The following is a 20,538-nucleotide window of genomic DNA, read 5'->3' on the forward strand; positions in this document are numbered from 1 at the left end:
AAAAAAAAAAAGGTCTGTGGAGGTTTGCAGTCTACTCCTAAATGATAGATGTCAGTACTGAGAAATGATTCACCTTTCATTGCTTGAATAGCAATTAGAATAAAACAGCGAAGTCAAAATACAAACAAAGTAAAAGCAGTTTTGTTTCTGTTTTTAAGTTTTCTGCTCAATGTCCAACTATTCCCTTTGGGAATTACTCTCTGGGAATGCCTCTGCAACCACGAGAATAGACTTTCTCTAACCCCAAAATTAGAAAGAAAAAAAAGGCATCTAAAATAATTTTCTAAGTGGACATAGTCAAAGGAGCTTGCAAAGAAAAGCGTCTGGACTTCTTTAAGTTACTTGAAGACGTTTCACCTCTCATCCGAGAAGCTTCTTCAGTTCTAAGGTCAAATGGTGGAGAGTTGGTGTGAGATTATCATTCCTGAGATCATCATTCCTGAGATCATCATCATTTCTCCACCATTTGACCCTTAGAACTGAAGAAGCTTCTCGGATGAGAGGTGAAACGTCTTCAAGTAACTTAAAGAAGTCCAGACGCTTTTCTTTGCAAGCTCCTTTAACTACAATGACCTGGATGACTGAGAACCTTCACAGACCTAAGTGGACATAATTTAAAAAAAAGAAACAACAGCAAACCGGAAAAAAAGGATTGTAATACTGAGGGAAAAATGGCCAAGTATACAAATATTTGAAAGCATAATGTGGGGCTCTCTCACAACAATTAAGTTCCCTTTCCTCTAAGAAAACATTACAAAACACTTTCTCCCATATGGACCTTTAACATACATACAAAAACATCAGACACTGTTTCATTCTGCACTTGATTCGATTGATGGGAACAGAAAGTTCCAACAAAGTCCTTTAGTGCATCCTCCATCCATTTTCAACTGTGAGCGGATGGATTTTGCTAACGTTTCAATCATGATGCTGTCACACCAAAAAAAAGTTACAAACTAAGTACACATTAATGAAGTGATTAATGTTCATTTATCCTGACAGCTGTCAATCAAAAGCAGCAGCCACTTATGGTCATGTGTCTATCAACCCAAAGGTTCACTGGAGACGTGGTGTAGCACATATGAGGGAAAAGCAGAAAAAGATTGGATGTCTGTGAATGATCATTCACTATGGACTACTTTCTGATCGTCTGAGAAGCTCTCAGTGTGTGTGTGTGTGTGTGTGTGTGTGTGTGTGTGTGTGTGTGTGTGTGTGTGTGTGTGTGTGTGTGTGTGTGTGTGTGTCTTTAAGTGCTCTGCTCTTACTCCTCTTACATAACTCGGTAGAGAGGTACTTGGAGGAAGGCCTTTACAACTGTTACTGACACACATGCTGAACTTTGTCTTCATCAGCTTCAGAGATTTATAATTTAGAAGTCCCTGAGAGATGTCGAGATACAAAACCCCCGTGTCCTTCTAGCTTTTACATATCAGCTGAAGGGCATGCACAAGAAAACACTTAGAAAAATCAGACTGGTAGAATTTTCTACGCTGGTGCAGATCAGGCAGGGACTCAAATCAGAGATTTTTTTAATGGAATTGTAACCCTTTTAAAATGAATCATCCTCATTTTATTCACTGCAACTAAAATATGTTTTTACCATTTTGTTCTTTTGTATTTCAACATTTCTATACGTTCATATCTTTTTTAGAAAAGGATTTGTAAAAAGAAAAGGTGAATACCGTTGTCCTTGGTGCCACCATCTTCAATGGTCATTTGCTCAGCCAGTTCTGACAGAGACTCGTCGATGGTCTGACTGGGGCGGAGTGTTAATGACAGACGCTTCTTAATCCTCTTCATCTTTTCCATAACAGGGCAATGTGCGGCCTGCAGGACACACAAAAACACAGAGTCAGCTACAAAAGAATGCAACATTTAGAAGACTGCTTTCATCTGTGCTGTTATTTTGTGCATTCTTGTGCGATGTTGAAGATTTTGTGAGCACCCGTACAGTCCAAAATATCTCCGCTCATGAATAACTCAAAGCTCCTTTTAATCCAATATTCATTCACTTTGCAAATGCTTCAACAGTACATGAATAAACCATGAACGAAGCATGAATAAAGGATGACCATCATGCACTTGAACACAGCTGTTTTCACTTACACACACGCTCACGCATTCAAACGAGGAGAAATTAATGAGCGCTAATTGACAGAGTCAAATCAGTTTGCCGAGACACACGTACACGCTGTGCACGGCTGCGAGCGCCTGCCAGTGTTGTTCCAGACGAATGTATTTCTGTTGACGCAGCAGTTGTTCAGGTCACAGGAAACACCTTGCTCAATCTGCCTGAAGCCAGATCGTGTTCATTGTGTCGCTGCGGTATCGCCTCGTCAATGTGTGCGTGTGCATGAGTGTGAGTATGTGTGCGTGCACTTATGAGGCAGGCTGAGTGGAGGAAATGCAGTGAGGAAGCAGCGGCAGCAGAAATGCCCTGCCCATGCTGCCTGACCCTCGGCACAAAACACGCTAACCCCTGCCGTCACCATGCCTCTCTTTTCATTTCTCTCTCAAGGTCGTTAGCTCCCTTCATACTCAGGAGACCCCATCTGCCTGTCCACGCACGCACGCACACACACACGCGCACCTTCACTAATACATCATCCATGACACCGCACAGCGAAAATGGCTTCAGTCAATATCAGCACATGTGACTGTAACCTCACCAACACAAAACCATAATGTTTGTTTTGTGCGTTAACTAGGCCTGAGAAAAATATATATTGCAGCATCATCCCAGACTGCAGTGATGTGTGATCAATAAATGCTGAAGATTAAAAACTATTTAATCTTGGCTATAACACTGATCTCGCCCCCTTTGCTATCAGTAAATGCTAACCAACATTTAGTGATGCCGTTCGCACATCAACATCACACAGACGTTTTGCTACAAAACAGAGCAGGTTAAAGGCTGTTGAAGGTCTGACTGGAGTACCACTGTCTGTGTCAAATTACAATATTACTGACAATATAATTATGCAAAATAATACAAAAATAAAATATTTTTTAAAATAATTTATGCAAAATAACTTTAGGAACACTTAGTTCACTGTGGGTCTACCAGGTAAGCAGCAGGTAAAAACGTTACACCTACCAAGCTCTCAAGTGTTCTCAGTTACAATACATGCTTTCCTCCAACAAAAAACAATGTTTTTGTTTACTCCATACAGTTTGGCTAACAAGATGCAAAGACTAAAAATGAAAAGGCAGGAAGCAGAAACAATCACGACCATGAATGTCAGTAAAAAACACTGAAGTGAAACTAAATAAGTGCCAAAATTTTGCATAACTTTTCTTCTGTTCATTAATTGTGTTATGTGTTATTTTTAGTGCTGTCAGCGTTAATCTTGTTAAAATGACGTTACCGCCATAACCGCATTAACGCGACAAATCTCCATTAGCGAGTTACTGCAGATCGCCCGTGCTTGGGGCCGCACTGCATCAACGCGTTGGCCCAATCCAAGGAAACCGCGCCGTCAGCTGCAGTGATGAAGACGCTCCGCCGCCCCCTCGTGTTGAAAAGAGAGCTGAGTACAAAAGCAAAGCCGTCAATCTACCAGTCGAGCTACAACCGTAACCTATGGTCGCAAGCTTTAGGTAGTCGCCAAAAGAACAAGATTGTAGAAACAAACAGTGAAAATGAGCTTTATCTGAAAGGCGGCCGGCCTCTTACTCAGAGACAGTAAAGAGTGCAGTTGAGAGTAGGGCTGGGCCATATCATACTGTTCACAGTAATACCGGTATAATGTTGGGCAACAATAAGAAAATGAAATATCGCGATAGAATATGGGTAAAACGCGCATGCGCAGTGCCTTTGGTTTCATACGCACATGGCGAGAAAAAAAAAGCATGGTGGCGACGGAGCATGAGAAGGACGAAAGCGGATCGTTGAATGAAACGGATGAACCAGAATTGGTTTGTAAAAATGCTGCAACTTCAGTGGTGTGGAACTGGTTTAGCTTTCGTCTGTCAGATACACAACAAAGCACTATTTTTGGTAGAGCATGCTAGCAGGCCGTCGTTATTACAGTGTTTTTTGGAAAATACGGCACACTTAAAATCAATCCTTTGATTTTTCTGAAAATCGACAGAGTCCCTTATAATCCCGTGCGCCTTATGTATGAATTCTGGTTGTGTTTACTGACCTTGAAATGATTTTATGTCGTACACGGCGCTCGAAAATCTGTCAAATGTTTTAGTACGACTTTGCTAAGCTACGAACCTGCACAGCTTGATGGATTGTTTGAGCATTACGGCTATCGTAGGCGGAGCCTCGCGGAGTGATACGTACTGTGCTTCATCATAATATTACCGTATTGTGTGTGTATAACCTGTTTTTAAGTTTTGCAGATATTATACATGGTTATGCTGAGGATATGTTGGCTAATTTCCACTGGAAATGCCTTTTGGTTAAACTGTCAGCAAGGATTTTGCATTTGCACTGTTAAATTTTCACATAACTTTAATGCACATAAAAACAGTGAAAATACATTGATGTTTTTTTGGGGTTTTTTGCACTAATAAAGTTGTGGAGTTGTAAAGTATTTTGTCTAGTGTCAATTATATCGTCAGTTATATTGTTATCGCAAACTTTCAAATGTATAAAATTATAATATAATAAAGTATAAATATTTTTGGTCATATTGCCCTGCTCTAATTGAGAGGTCCTCAAAGTAGAACCACTACTCCACACAGAAAGGAGCAGGTTGAGGTTATATCTCTCGGCTGGACTGGGGATGCCTCGGCATTCCCCTGGATAAGCTGGAGGTGATAAGGTGGCTGAGGAGAGGGACGTCCCCTCTTCTCTGCTTAGGCTGCTGCTCCCTGCGACCCAGGCTCAGATAAACAGATAAAAAGGATGGACTGATTGGTGCGTGCATGGATGTTGTTTCTTAAAAAGACTTTACTCATGTGAGTCACCAAAGTATATTTTCTATTTTTTAGCATTTGTTCCTACTATTGGACAGTTTTTGCCACCCCCACTGTTGCCACCCAGCTCTGGCTGTATTAGAACTAAAAAAATAGTTGAGCTATTGCAAACATGCTAAGGTACTGCTCACAGAGATATTAGAGTTTTATTTTGGCAACTTCTTTTATTTATTGCTTTAGCATTTTTTAGAATAATTTCCCATCCAATCCATCTATAGTGGGTTTGTGTTGAACTTTAAACTTAAATCTTTTAACGTGTGATTAGCCTCCTTTTCAAGAGGAAGTGTGTCATGCTAGCCCTGGTGGCTAAATCAGCATGTAGATCTCATGACTACAGACACAGATCCACAAGGGAAAACCCCCCACAAAACAAAACAAAACAAAACAAAAAAACAGACTTAAGTACACTGAAAATCCAGCTAGTTAAAGAAAAAAATATTTTTTCAATGCATAAATAAAATGACTGCATTGGAAAACACTCACACAAACGCATTCTCTCCCTCAGACACACACATTCAGTGTTATGAGATAAGCGCTCTTTGTCTCCCTTACAGAGAAGTGTAACAGAGCCGGGTTTTATCTCTGCAGCAAACCAAAACAAAGAACCTCATGTGACGTGTGTGTGTGTCTGAATCTGTGTGTGTGTGTGTGTGTGTCTGAATCTGTGTGTGTTGAAAATACAGCATCTGGCACATATGAGTGATGTGTGTGTGTGTGTGTGTGTGTGTGTGTGTGTGTGTGTGTGTGTGTGTGTGTGTGTGTGTGTGTGAGTGAGTGAGAGACGGGGGTGGGGGGTTTCAACATAAAAAACAAGCAATCTGCCAATGACAGAAAGACACTGAGGGAGTGCACCACAACTTTCTCTCTTTTTCATCATCAGCATTGCAAAAAAAACCCCCCACTCTTTCTCTCTCTCTCTCTCACACACACACACACACACACACACACACACACACACACACACCTGTGATCCCCCATTCCTCTTGGATGCCTCCCAAGTGCATCCAAGGTAGTCTGGAGGAGGGAACTTCAAAGGACAGGAAGGTGGGAGGGGGAACTAGGGACGAGACCTAATTACTGGGCTAATTATTATACTCGCATTCTCCTCGATTCCTCGTCTTCCTTGCCTTATTTCCCCTTCTTTCCGTCTTCCCCCACTTCCACACGAGAATGAGGTAACAAAATGGAAAATATGGCTTTAGATTTGATTTCAGAGAGAAGTGGGTGAAAGTGTGAATTTAAAGAGGCGGAAGAGTGGGAGGAGATGGAAGAGGACAAAATGGGCGAGAAGGAATAGGGGAGAGAAAGTGAGTTTATTTCAGTGAGCGGAGCCATAATGGAGCCTTTGTGTTTGGTTAAGAGCCATGAAATCACCCAAGTGACTGCAAGCGTGTACAGTACTGTCAAGAAAGATTCGCTGGTCGGGGTGGGGGTGTCCAGCCTGAAATTAGGTTTGGTTTCAGTAGCTACAATTTAGCATATCACAGGCTTGGGAATTGAAACTGCTAGCACTCCCGGTGACCACTGAAGTGTGATTCCCAAATCCTGCTAGTCCATGTTCTCATTGTAATTACACAATATTTATTCACTAAAAACAAGTGCTCTTTAGAGCCTACCCAGTTAAGCTTACATGATGAGTGTATGTTTTTCCTTTTAACTGTGTTTTTATGGCATACTAGGGTGTCCTGCAATACTAAAGGGGGGATTTTACATAGCCTATATGTTTATTGTTAATTCTATTACAACACTGTTGCATGGTTCAAAGTATAAAACAATCCTATCAAGGGCCTTCAAGCTGTTTCAGCTCCACCTTCCTTCTGATTGACTGCCACTCGCAAATAAAAGGTTTTAACAGTCGGTGGGTACAACCTGCAATGACCATATTAGGAATATCCACTCTGACTGACATCACAGTAAGAGTAGAAAATACTTTCTGAAGCTGAGCCTTCAGTTTTTGCTGCACAGGGAATTCCTTCTACATGTGGTCACCTGAGTATTTAAAACTCTGGCCATGTTTAATATAAGCTACTTTTAACCCGCTGAGTAATTCTACATGTGTTTCACAATAAGGAAATAAGGAAAAGTATAACTGAGGTGTCTGTAGCTCAGAAGGTAGAACAGGTCATCTACTGATCGGAAGGTCGGTGGTTCAATCCATGGCTCTCTGCATGCCAAATATCCTTGGGAAAGATATTAAACCCAAGGATATAAAAGTTGCTCTCCAATGCATCTCTCCATCGGAGTGTTAATGGTAGTTAGAAAGCACTCGAAACAGTCCACGTGTGAATAGGTGAATGTGGCATGTTGTATAGAGCGCTTTGAGTCCTCTGGGAGAGGAGAAAAGCACTATATAAGAATCAGTCCATTTCCCTTTTGCTCCAAGTCCAATAACAGGCAACTGCAGCACAATCCCAACTATTATACTTAAAATCGTATGCATCTTGCCGCCCCTCCAGTTTAATTATGTGATAATTTTGCAGCTCTCTCTATAAGTATAAAAAAAACCCTTGAAAATTAGTTTTTTAAAATAAAATTCGGCTAACTAATACAGAAGACATTTCCTGCATGTCTGCATATAAGCTCAACACATCAAGAAAAGGTCACCGTGTAGCGCTATCCAGCAATTAAACTTTCTAATGCAATTAACAGCAGAAAAAAATGATGTCTGTATGATGTGATCTTACTGGCTACTTGCCATGCTGGAGCATTTGTTTATGTTGAATTTCAATCAGAGGGAGCAAAACAAAGCATGGGATCCAACACTCAGTTTGGCAACACATGATGTCACTCCATTCAAAGTGAATGAGAAGCGAGAGCATTGAAAGCTGAAAGCCATCTGTGTGAATCCTCCCTCAGTACCCTAGAATGGACCACTGTTTTCTTGCTATCTGCTCTAAATCAGACACATACATTTTCAAGTTCACTCAGTCCATTTGCTTCCAGTCCCACTTGGTAATGTGTGGATCAACCACTCGGGGCAGATAACACATCAAGCACAACAGACTAACAGCTGGTGTGCAGAATATTTACAGCACAACTAAATGGAGGATTTAAACAGGATTTATTCAGTGACATTGCCGTTCCTGTTATTAATATTGTTTGTTCCCTAATTCACGCAGTCACTGACTGCATTTCCCCAAACTGAAGCCCTGTTCTCAAGGCCATTATTTAAGAGGAATTATTTAGTTTCAGCTTATCATTTACTGTCAAAGTGAATTCTGATCCTACTAAAAACATTAACTATACTTATGTCAATTTTTTGAAGTCTGTGCATACGCTTCAGAGCCTAAGCTGTTGTACAAACACCATCAGATGCTATTTTTATCAGCTTATGTCAAAAACGAGCTGTCCTTTAATACTCCTCTCCGTTCTATAAATGTTTACAGACGTGACAGAATCGGAGCAGGAACAATGAACAGAGGGAGAGTTGAACAGAAGGTTAAATAGTCACCAGCACCGCTTCTTCTCAAAGGGAAAAACAACAGCTAATATTGTTAAAGCAGTTTCTCAAAATAGAGCCTCTCATATGAGAATCACAACTGCTTTTAAAATAGATAAAATCATCAGTTTCTTTTTGGAGAGTGGACATAAAGGAGCCAGGACTGAACGGGACCCAAACGGGAAAGTGATGTCACATGCCACACTGATCTGCTTATTAATGATTAAGTTTTATTTGTGGTTCATCCCTCAAGGATTATCGAGTCATTGTGTGAGCTTTTGGGTTTGTGTGATGAACTGCCTTTTGACTAGGCCATTCTTACAAAACAGAAAGTCTCAATGGGACACAGTAATAACTTGGTACTGATGTAAATGGTCTAAAACAGCAAAATCTCCCGATACAAAACCAAAACGTTCAGATTTTACCTTTTATTTCTGTTTTTTAAAATCCCAAAAATGCTTGTGTTCAAAATTAGAAATGCATATGGTGAATAAACTAAATGATTAAACATTCCTACACTTGCTAGACAGAACCAGACAAAGCAGTCAGTAAGCAAACCATTCATATTTAATCCATTGTCCAGATGATGCCATCTATTTGGGACATTTTAGAGGACGGGATGTTTATTTTTAAATATCTGTAAAAATTTGGGATTATGTTAACCACTAAAATTTGGCTGGCTGGATAATTATACATGTTTCTGTTTAATTTAGCTTTATATGAACTACAATAATAATTATAGCTACTTAAGAGCTTTTGAAGGTCAAATATGTAGCCTGAATTTTTTGGCGTACGCACTTACTAAAAATGATCCCTAACAAATACAAATACTCCTCTTTTACCTCCACTACTGTGGTGTCGATGCTGGTGCCTAAATTAGAACCAGTTTCCTGCATTTCCACAGAAAACGGGCTTAGAGTCGTTGCCAAAAGCAGGCACAGGCAAGGCACCACAAAGCTTTGTGCTCACAGTGAATGACATTTGATAGAAAATACAGTACATATCAATTTTGGAAGATTTCTTTAGTTTTCTACATGTAAAAAAAAGTGTCTTGTAGCTTAGGTTTTAAAGCTAGGAACATGGAGAAGCCCAAGTATTACTCATTTAGTCACTCTTTGCTTTTCTCCTTTTATGTATAGCGTTGATCAAAGTGGCCTGTAATCTTTGATGTGACACGTAAGCTTAACGTTGCCGTCATCCAAACCGTTCACATTATCTAACACCGCATCTGTTTCACAACATTTCCTTTATTTGCAGATTGTGTAATAATTCAATTGTCGAGTGACATCTATCTGGCTCTCTGCTCCATTTCTCCCACATTTGCAGGCTGCTCGCTGCCTACAGATGGTGGAAGTCACAGCTCTTTGAATGAGATGGTGACAAGCGCCATAGTCGGACAAGTTTATATGGAAAACAAAATACAAATCGCCCAAAACAAAGCTCGAAGGCGAAATCCAACCTCGCGCAGGTGCTGACTTTTCATTTTCCTTCATTTACCACTTAGGATAAAAGATGCGCATGTCTGCCTCGGGCTTCCTTACACCACTCATATCATCAGATCACAGCAGGGCGCACACAGACACCAGGGAGTTTCCCCTCACACTGCTGGTATACGTTACAATCAAAGTACCACCATCTGTCTTACACGATGTGCACGAGGACAAAGACTTCAAACAGATGAAAGGATGTCCCTTCCCTAAAGCCAACAGGGTGGATGAATCCCTACATCTCACTAAAACCACTTTGAAATCTGCCAATCTTTGTTTTGGAGGCTTTTAAACACCAACGAAAATTAATTAAAGAAAAATTATTCTGATCTGCAAGCATAGCGTCACTGCAAAACTATTAGCACTGTCATCAGCTTTCAAGCACGCATTTTATCTAAAGCCTACTGAGTACAGTCACAAGTATGTGTTTGTGAGCCTATAAGAAAACACACACACACACACACACACACACACACACAGAGAGCATCAGTGCTATTGCCCAGCGCAGTGGGCGCTTTTCACTGAAAGACCCTTTGTTTTGTTTGTCTAAAAACTGAAAAAAGGAGCTTCAGCATGACTGACCCAGAGGGCAGAGCTGAAATAACCCTGTATGTGTGTGCCTGCAAGTGCACAAAAGCTTGCAATGTTAATGAATGGGAAATGACCAATGAGCATGAGTGAAAGCATGCCTTTGGGTGATGAAGAGATGTAGGAGGAAAACAGGAACAAGTGAGAACGGTTTCGGTGGGGATAAAAAGTGAAGTGAGATTGAAGTTAGCTTTTCTAGTTGACACCAGAATCACCCACATGGTCATTTGCAATGCTAATGTTAATGCACCATCACAGCACTTCAGAGTGCTGAGTAACAGGAAGAATGTAGTATGATCGGAAAAAGAAGAAAGAACTTCTTGCAGCAGCAAATCGAAGTGATCTGTAATCTGTTGTGCCATGTGTTAAGTGAGTTGTACTGTACATTGTGACTGAAAATGCTCCAATTTAGATAAAATGTGATGTAACGAGAGTCTATAACCATGTTTCTGCTTCCATCTCTAAAATAATATACAGAGGAACAGAAGCATGTCCACAGGCTCTCAGTCGCAAAATGTATATGCTAAGAGGATGCTGTGTACAATTTCAGTTCAGCACAATTTCAGTTCAGCCCCAACCTTCACAAATGAGGTTGGGGCAGATGGCTGCTCCTCTTTGAGTCAAGTTCTGTCAAAGGTTTCTTCCTGTTTAAAAGGAGTTTTTTCTTCCCACTGTCACCGAGTGCTTGCTCCTAAGGGGTTTTCTCAATAGAACAAAACAAAACAAAAAAAATGTGTGAAGCTAACAGTAAAGTGCTAACAGTGAATATGTATCTATAGCAGGGGTAGGCAACTCCAGGCCTTGGGTTCTGGTGTCTTGCAGGTTTTAGATATCTCCCTGTGTCAACACACCTGAATCAAATGATTAGTTCTTTACCAGGGCTCTGGAGAACTTCAAGACATGTTGAGGAGGTCATTTAGCAATTTAAATCAGCTGCGTTGTATCAAGGACACATCTAAAATCCCAGGACACCGGCAGTCGAGGCCTCAAGTTGCCTACCCCGATCTATAGTATTATGTGACGTGTGTGATTAAAACCCATTACCTGCATCATACACTGACCAACCCTCTCCTTTTTTGAAACCAGTTTCCTTCACTTTCACAGCTGTCCCGTCACGTTATCGTCTCCCCAATAAAACCTTAGTTGTGTTTTGAGATTTGCTTTTTTTTCCTACTTCCATTTTGTTGTATTCAACTTTTTGGGTGCTTTTGCAACACTTTTTCTATGTGCAGATGTTTTCTTAAGTTGCAGTGTATTTGACCTCTCAGGTCCACCTTAGCACCGTTTCTCAATTGATAATTAGAAAAGTTTGCACATATAAACGGAAGTTTGATGTTGCAATAAAGTCTTCACATGTTTTGGCACAGACAGATCAACATTTTCCTTAAACTTAAATTAGCTTTCAAAGATTTCCTGCAGCAACCTGGGAGACGCAGCTCTGGGGCAACAATGAGGAACAGCTCAAAGTTTGGCGTTAGAAGCTAAATTAATGTTAAAATTCTAAGTGTTGCTCTTTTCAAATCCACCAAACGTTGTTAATAAAAAATAGGAGACCTTGAAGAAATTGTAGGTTTTCACTTTTGCACAGTTGTGTGGCTTTGGTTAGTCAACTAACCAATTAAAATACCAAAGCCACACAATAACACCACCTAACTAATAACAGAGGAAGCAGTAGCAGAAAACTGCTGTGTTTTATGAGATAAAGTGACTTTTTTGTCACTGGGGTCTGGAGGTATCTAACAGCTTTACTTCTTTGTTGGAAAGAGCTGTCTGACGCTACGTAAAGTGATAAAGATGTTCTAAATATAGTGTACACTTAAACCAGCATTGATTCTTTTAGGTGGCTCTAATCTATTTTGCTCCTGTCTGCTTGGGGTCTTACCTGCAGCCCTGTACTGTAAGTAACTTACCGCTCAGAATCGTACTGCAAAGATATAAAACTGCCCCAAAATGAGCAAAAACAGGATATGCTTATTTTAAACATCAGATGGTTTTTACAAATTTTCCTGACAGTGCAGCTGCTCCTGACTGAGACACCAACTGCTTTTGACCAGCATGTTTAAACAAAAGTGATTTTCATATCTCACATGTCATTTTTGTATTGTGTAAGGCCATTCAATCTAAAAATACTGAGCTATAATTTCTGTTCCCCACTGCCCAGCCCTCAATTTAAACACTGTGTTTATCAAGGTCTTGTGTATAGTGCAGCGTAGGATGAAGCATGGCATTCACATAGCTTTGACATCATCAGTAATCCAAGTGAGACAGGATTAAGCCCGAAGATGAAGCTTCAATTTACTAAGTGATCTTCATTATGACCTTCAGCTACAGCCTAACCTGAACAGAGCAGAGAGTCCAGAGTGTGGAGAACTAATCTTAGCATATAAAGAGTGAAATCTGGAGCAGGGCAGCAGAATTAGATTGATTTCAAGGCTGAAGAGCTGCAGACTAAGGCGGAGCAGTGTGAGGATTTGATGAGAGAGTAAGAGAGGCTGTTGGGAGATGTAGACAAGACGATGAACTTTGATGGGGTCAAAAATTTTCCCACGGTATCAACAGTGATAAAGTATTTTCCTGGGTATCGGTATCAAGTTTGAAATTCTAACATCGTGACAATCCTACTAACAGGTGTGATTACATATCCCTTCTGGCATGGGCTATCCTCGAGAAAGAGTTACATGTAGGCCACTAAGACTTACATTAACAAATTTAAAATTTTAAGTGTAGAAACAAAACAAAAAAAAAAATACTGTATTGTTTTTTCGCCCAAGAAGAGTAAAACAGTTCATATAAAATGATCAAATGTGATCATATCAGTTAAATGGATGTGAAAGTGTACCTGACAAATATCTCAGTTTGGTTTATGCTTCTAGTGTCTACCTACTGTATCAAAACAGTCCACGCTTAATTGCTTCCATTAAAAACAACTAAGTGATAATCTATGACAGAGAGACATAAACAAAATGTGATCCTGAAAGGAGAGAGAAAGAACAAGGAAGAGAGGAAGAAGAAGAACGCAGATCTTGAGGCATAATGGGGGAGATGGAAAGAATGAAGATAAAGATTGAGAGGAAGAGTGCGTTGGAGTTAATTTTAGGTGAGAAAAAAAAAAATGCCGCAGGGTCTGTCAGCTGAATACACACACAAACAAACATATGTTAACACAGCACATAGAGCACCATTACCCCATAGCTCTTTTTGCCACATGACACACAAAAAAACAAAACAAAAAAAAAAACAAAACACAAAGCCCACAGGCCACAAAACATACAAGGAACTCAGCTGACAGAGACACACACATCCATGCACAGACGCACACACTCACGATTTGACTGCACGCCCAGACACTCCAGTGTCATCTGTTTGCAACAAGAGGAGGTTCAAAGAAACAAACACGCTGCATGTGTATGTACGTCTGTGCAGGGAGGCCGGTAAGCCTGAGGTCACACCAAAGGCAATACACCTTATCCGTCTTCCAATTACAAAGCGGCGATCGCGTGCAGGATAGATTATCCTCTTATCAGTTGTTCACACCAGCATTGTAATCAGTCCACAAACACACACACACACACACACACATACTCTCTCTCTCGGTAGGCGGCAGAGCCATCAGCAGCACGTAGACTGCTCTGGTGCAATCTAGGTAACTGTATATAATTCAACACAAACACGAACACTGACGTAAGCAGAGTGGAGCATGGCTTGAAAATGAACCACATTTTCTAGAGTATTTTTTTTTTTGTTTAAAGTTGGACTCCTCAATGTTTTCATATAAAAGGAATGCAATTACCAGATGTACTATGATGATGTACATCATAGTAATGAACATGAATTTAATCACTCAGCTCTTTTTGTTACTGTATTAAACAACTGTTTTTCACAGGGAGGCTGACTCCAAAGAATTTGTCAGTGTGCACTCAGATGTTAAAATGTCCAACAAAAGGGCATTAAAAATGTTTACAGCCTTACATAAAGAAGGTCACGAAAACTGTATGTCAGTTTTGTGATTTTTTTTTTGTACTGTGTATAGTGCCTTGCACCTAGAAGCTATTTTCTGATGCTGCCTTACAGTATCATACAGGTGTGAGAAATCCTGAGATCAGCAGGAATGTACAAACAGAAGAATTATGAAAAGCCAGAGATCACTACGGGTTTCAGAAGTTTGGGTGGCACTTCTTCAAATAGCAAAGCAAAATAAAGTCAGATGCAAACTCCCCTGTAGCCCCCCTTCCACCACAAATGCAATCTGTATTTTCATTATCTTCATGGACAATCAACCAAAATGTAAGGATTCCCAAAAAAACCATTTGTCTCATGGGTGGATTCTATGACGAGCAACCCACATTTTTTCAACTGTTATTACACGACTTTACATGACAGAATTAGCTGGTGCCTAATACAGCTACTGGTTTCCCACATTGCTCCTGAGTTCACAAAAAACAAACAGGCAGGCACCTGGTGCTGTTTCAGTAAGTGTTGCTGCTCTCTGTGTCCTCTTCCACTCACACACACAATCTGTTTTGTTTGTGTAGTGAGCGTGATTGTCATCTAGTGCAATCTGCAACTAGTAGTTTTATTTCCCATGAATGATGTTTGTGTGGCCTCGTTTAGCTCATTGTTGCATGTACTTGCATAAATAGGTGACTTGTTACTAGGGCTGGGCTATATCATACCGTTCACGGTAATACTGGTGTAATTTTGGGCAACGATAAGAAAATGAAATATCGCGATAGAATATGGGTAAACGCGCATGCGCAGTGCCTTTGTTTACATACTCACATGGCGGTGACGCAGAATGAGAAGGACGAAAGCAGATCGTTGAATGAAACGGATGAACCAGAATTGGTTTGTAAAAATGCTGCAACTTCAGTGGTGTGGAACTGGTTTAGCTTTTGTCCATCAGATACACAACAAAGCACTATTTTTGGTAGAGCATGCTAGCGGACCGTCGTTATTGCCGTGTTTTTTGGAAAATACGGCACACTTAAAATCAATCCAATTCTGAAAATCTACAGTGCCTCTTATAATCCTGTGTGCCTTATTGTATGAATTCTGGTTGTGTTTACTGACCTCGAAACGATTTTATGTACACAGCGCTTGAAAATCTGTCAAATGTTTTAGTACGACTTTAGTACGACCGTATTGTGTGTGTGTATAACCTCTTTTTAAGTTTTGTGGATATTATACATGGTTATGCTGAGGATATGTCGGCCAATTTCCACTGGAAATGCCTTTTGGTTAAACTGTCAGCAAGGAATTTGCATTTGCACTGTTACATTTTTATATAACTTTAATGCACATAAAAAAACAGCTGCTTGTTTAAGTGAAAATACATTATTAGTGCAAAAAAACCCCATCAAAGTTGTGGAGCTGTAAAGTATTTTGTCTAGTGTCAATTATGTCGTCAGTTATATTGTTATCGCAAATTTTCAAATGTATATCGTGATAAATATTTTTGGTCATATCGCCCTGCTCTACTTGTTACTACTGACTTGTAGAAGTGTGCTCCAAAGCCAACCACAGCTTTAAATTTTGTTTAAGTTCTGCTTTCTATAGCCTGCTACACAGTACAACAGGAAGCCATAAACAGACATTTTAAGCTCACTTATGTATTGATGTACTGTTGAGAAAACTGGTTTAGCTCAATGAGCAGGTGACCTGGACGGACTCAAACCCGGACGCAGCTGCGTCCGGGTTTGAGTCCGTCCTGCTTTGCCCCATGTCTTTCACTCTCAACTCTTGGAGATCTTTTTAAGGCAGCAAAAAAAAAAAAAGTATCAGTTTGTATTTCCAAAAACTAAAAGGACACTAACCACCTGCTGTCAATTCTCTTTTTCAATTTGCTCCTCCAGCTACTACGCTGACACTTCAAACTACACAATAACAATGTGTTTGAAAACAACACCTTCCTTCTTCTCGGTCCTACTGTTATTCCTCCTGCTATGTGATGCTCATCCGTCTTAACGTTCACCAGATTAACCAGGGTTAACAAGAAGCTTCCGGTCTAACTGGCATGCATGCATGCATGCACGCACACACACACACAGCTGGATGAACGCAACACTCAAGAATGTGTATTTTCCTGTGTGGATGTTTGGTTGGTCCAAACAGATGGCACATTCCAGCAGAGAGAAGGACAGGGAATTATGCGATGTTAAGATTACATGCAAGCACTCACACAAAACAAAAACAGAACTAAAGAAATAATACAAAAAAATAAAAAATACAACAACACACAAACACACAAAAAAACATTCTTCCCAATGATGATTTATTCTGCCACAAAAATAAATATATGTGCTATATATTTGCACATAGTAATGATAATGCAACAACAGTGCTTTATCTGACCAATGAGTCACAGACCAGTGTTGGGCACTGTCAGTCTGTGTCCCACAGAGTTTAAAAACAAGCAAAATATAGCCACATTTTAAAGCTTTTAAATTCATTTCAGTTGCATAAATGCAACAGCAGCTAGAGTGACCCACATCTGATGACAAAATACAAAAACACTGCTTAACTGCTGACAGCTTTGAGGTAGCCTTTCATATAGGGCTGCTCAATTAATCGAATTTTAATCACGATTACGATCTGGGCTTTCAACGATCATTAAAAATGACTGAGCCGATTATTAGCCCCTCCCTCATTTATCCGCGACACCTTAAAGGCCGGTCCGTGAAAATATTGTCGGGCATAAACCTGTCCGTGGCGCAAAAAAGGTTGGAGACCGCTGATTATGAGGACCCGAGGGAAGCTCTGAAAGCTAAGCAGAAGTTATTTGGAGAGGAGAGTGACTGCCGTTGGTTGAAAAGAGAGGTAAAAAAAACTTCAGTGGTTTCACTGGACAAGATTATTGGTTCTTTCATTTGGGGAGGGAAGCCACCTAGGGTCTCTAAAACCTTGCTGCAGCGATGCAGATTTAGTGGAGGACTTGCATTACCTAATTTTTTAGTCTATTACTGGGCCGCTCACATCCATAAACTTTGCTACTGGCTAAAATCTTCTGGTTCCTCGTGGTGTAAATTGGAGCTATCATCATGTAAGGGCTCTTCTTTACCGGCTTTGCTCTATTCCTCTTTACCCGTGAGACCCTCTCTGTACACTGATAATCAGGTGGTTCTTAACACACTCAAAATCTGGTTTCAGTTTAGACGTCACTTTAATTTTGTAATGCCGTCTTCCTCGGGTCCTCTAAGCGACAACCATTTGTTTCCCCCTTCACTTTTGGACTCGACATTTTCAGTGTGGTGTGACAAGGGTATAAAACAGTTCAAACATTTATATGTGGATGGTGTTTTCGATAGTTTTCCCAACTTGTCTTCTCGTTACAATCTCCCTGTTACCCATTTGTTTCGCTATTTTCAAATTCGAAATTTTGTTGCTAAGTGTTTCCCAAATTTCCCCTCTTTGCCTCCAGAACAGCAGTGGGAAACTACGTTATCATTTATTCCTCATCACAGAGGAACCATTTCGAAACTCTATGATGCTATTCTGTCTTTTAGTAACCACTCTAATGTTAAGCTTAAGCGTACATGGGAAGAAGAACTGGGATTTCGAATACATGAGGAGTCTTGGGAACAGGCTATAGCGAGAGTACGATCTTCCACCTCCTGTGCTCGTCTTGGACTTATTCAATTTAAGGTCATACACAGGGTGCATTTCTCTAAGTCTAGACTTTCTGAATTGTATCCAGAAGTGGAAAATAAATGTGATAAATGCCATGGTTCTCCTTGTCACCTTAGCCACATGTTTTTTCTGTGCCCTGAGCTACAAGGTTTCTGGACAAGGTATTTTGCTATTATGTCAACTGTTCTTGGGGTAACTCTTCATCCTTGTCCTTTGATTGCTGTATTTGGGATTCCTGCTCGCTCACTTACACTTGATTCCACACAAAGGGATATTATAGCCTTCACATCCCTATTAGCGAGACGTCTAATATTGTTGCATTGGAAGTCTGTTAAGTGTCCTACTATTTCCCGGTGGCTTAAAGATGTCATGTTTTTTTTAAAACTTGAAAAAATTAAATATACGTTGAGAGGTTGCACAGCCAAATTTTTTCACAAGTGGCAACCCTTTATCTCTTATTTTGCTAGTCTAGAGGTATTGCCTGTTTAAATCTACTTTTGTTACTGTTATATTCCTCTAATATGTTTGATGGTTGTGTTGATCTGTGTGGGACGGGGGGGGGGGGGGGGGGCGTTGTGTTTTGTTTTTTTTGTTTTTCTTTTCATATATATATGTGTGTGTATGTATGTGTATGTATATATATATATATATATATATATATATATATATGTATATATGTATGTATATGTGTATGTGTATATATATGTATATATATATATATGTATATGTGTGTGTGTGTGTTAATTAGGAAAATTAAGAAAGGTTGATTGTATTTCGGTAACTGCAAGTACTGTTTTCTTTTTTCAATAAAAATATTTTCAAAAAAAAAAAAAAAAAAAAACTTCAGTGGTGTTGCACACTATTTTATATTATTTTTTAAAGTCATTATTCAATACATTGTTATTGTTAACCCTTTAAAGCCGGTCAGAGCAGCACGCTCTGTTTTGTGTAACTATTTTTAAATCCCTGTAGAACATGAACCGTGTAAGCTAGCGCAATAATTTGTTTTGCATATGAAACTTACATCTTATGCCATCAGCTTGTACTCGGTCACGGTTTCCTCCCACATAAATTGCATAAAAAGCGCTTGCAGGAACAAAAACATAATATTCCAGAAACACGCTTTGCCGATCAGCTGTTCGTAACACTTCCCACATTGAAACAGACGTCACCGCTAACTATCACATGTCCGCCATTTCCTGCCCGAAACCGGAAGTGATGTCATTTTTGCGGAAAATGTAGTTTTTTTTTACTTGTAGGCCTTAAAAGCCTATACTGGTCATGTTTGACTTTTCTGAATAGTTTCTGGGATGCTTAGAACTCGAATTGCACTGCTGGAAATAGTTTATTTTGATGCACCTGCTGTTTTCTTTGCAAATTTGCATCATAGGATTGTTTTTGTTTTTCCTGCAGTATATAAAAATTGCTGTATCTCCAAAATAAAACTATGAAGACACTCAAAATAAACTTTTTTGTATTTAAAGTTTTGAGGGATAAACCTCTTAAATTTCTCCAAGTAGAAATATATGTAAACAAAACAAAAACAATTTTCAATTTTTTTGTAGTTTATTGCACTTTTTTGCAATTAATGTAGTTACTATGGACTTAATGCATACGTATTATTAAAATATGGGCTATAACAGTTGTATAGCAACTTGAAATGCTCCCACAAATGGCACTACAACATGTAAAAAATAATATAAGCTCTGGCAGACTTGGTTCTATGGTAGGTCTTAAAGGGTTAAATAAATATCGTCAAATAATCGCGATCTTAATTTCAGTGAAAATAATCGTGATTATCATTTTTGCCATAATCGAGCAGCCCTACTTTCATATGTGTAAAACAGAACTCTAATCCTCCCTACTTCCATCTGCTCCTCCTCTTCGACTCTGTCTTTTGAATGGGTTTCTGTCACGCATCCCCCCCCACACACAGTTTCTAGAACCACCTTCATTACCCCAAGGCCTTTGGAAACAGGTGTTCCCTGCCTGAGGTGCATGTTACTTACAAAATTCACCAGGCAGCCAGAGATGCAAAATTCTCCATAAATTGATTAAAATGCACATTTGCAGGCTAAAGAATTTTTCATGTCAACTTCTGTCGCAGCAGTGCCCCAAGCATGGTTGAAATTTGTGGTTGCTGGAGATCAAAACTAGACAATACATCATTAAATCATCTTTTTTGTGTGTGACTTTCATATGCAATATCTTTAATGCCTACATCCTGACATTTTTAGAAACTTGTCATATGTTACAGCTGGATGGTACCTACATCTCTGCCAAAAGCTAACATATAAGAACTGTAAAAACAACACTGTGGTTTCCCACAGGTTCTGTGGCACTCTGTTATAAGAGTCAGAATCAGAATCAGAATACTTTATTCATCCCGAGGGAAATTAGGGGTTACAGCAGGCAGCACGCTAATGGCGCATGCGCACTCACAAAGGAACCTTCTGACCAACTTTA

At 39.8% G+C, this 20,538-nt stretch overlaps 1 protein-coding gene across 2 annotated transcripts in view; it reads right to left on the bottom strand.

Moving 5' to 3' along the window:
* The window catches only part of cdk17 (cyclin dependent kinase 17), a 51,927-nt gene that overhangs the window by 22,624 nt on the left and 8,765 nt on the right, over positions 1–20,538 (bottom strand). The window contains exons 1-2 of one of the 2 annotated variants that reach the window (XM_026146067.2): positions 13,772–13,878; positions 1,683–1,827 (exon numbers count right to left, since the gene is read on the bottom strand). In XM_026146067.2, the coding sequence (XP_026001852.1) occupies positions 1,683–1,809 (127 nt within the window). In that variant the 5' untranslated portion in view covers positions 1,810–1,827; positions 13,772–13,878. Of the gene's footprint in view, positions 1–1,682; positions 1,828–13,771; positions 13,879–20,538 lie in introns of those variants that run through there. The other variant, XM_026146066.2, reaches the window with a different exon arrangement.

This window comes from Astatotilapia calliptera, chromosome 17, assembly GCF_964374335.1.
Source record: "Astatotilapia calliptera chromosome 17, fAstCal68.1, whole genome shotgun sequence".
NCBI lineage: Eukaryota > Metazoa > Chordata > Actinopteri > Cichliformes > Cichlidae > Astatotilapia > Astatotilapia calliptera.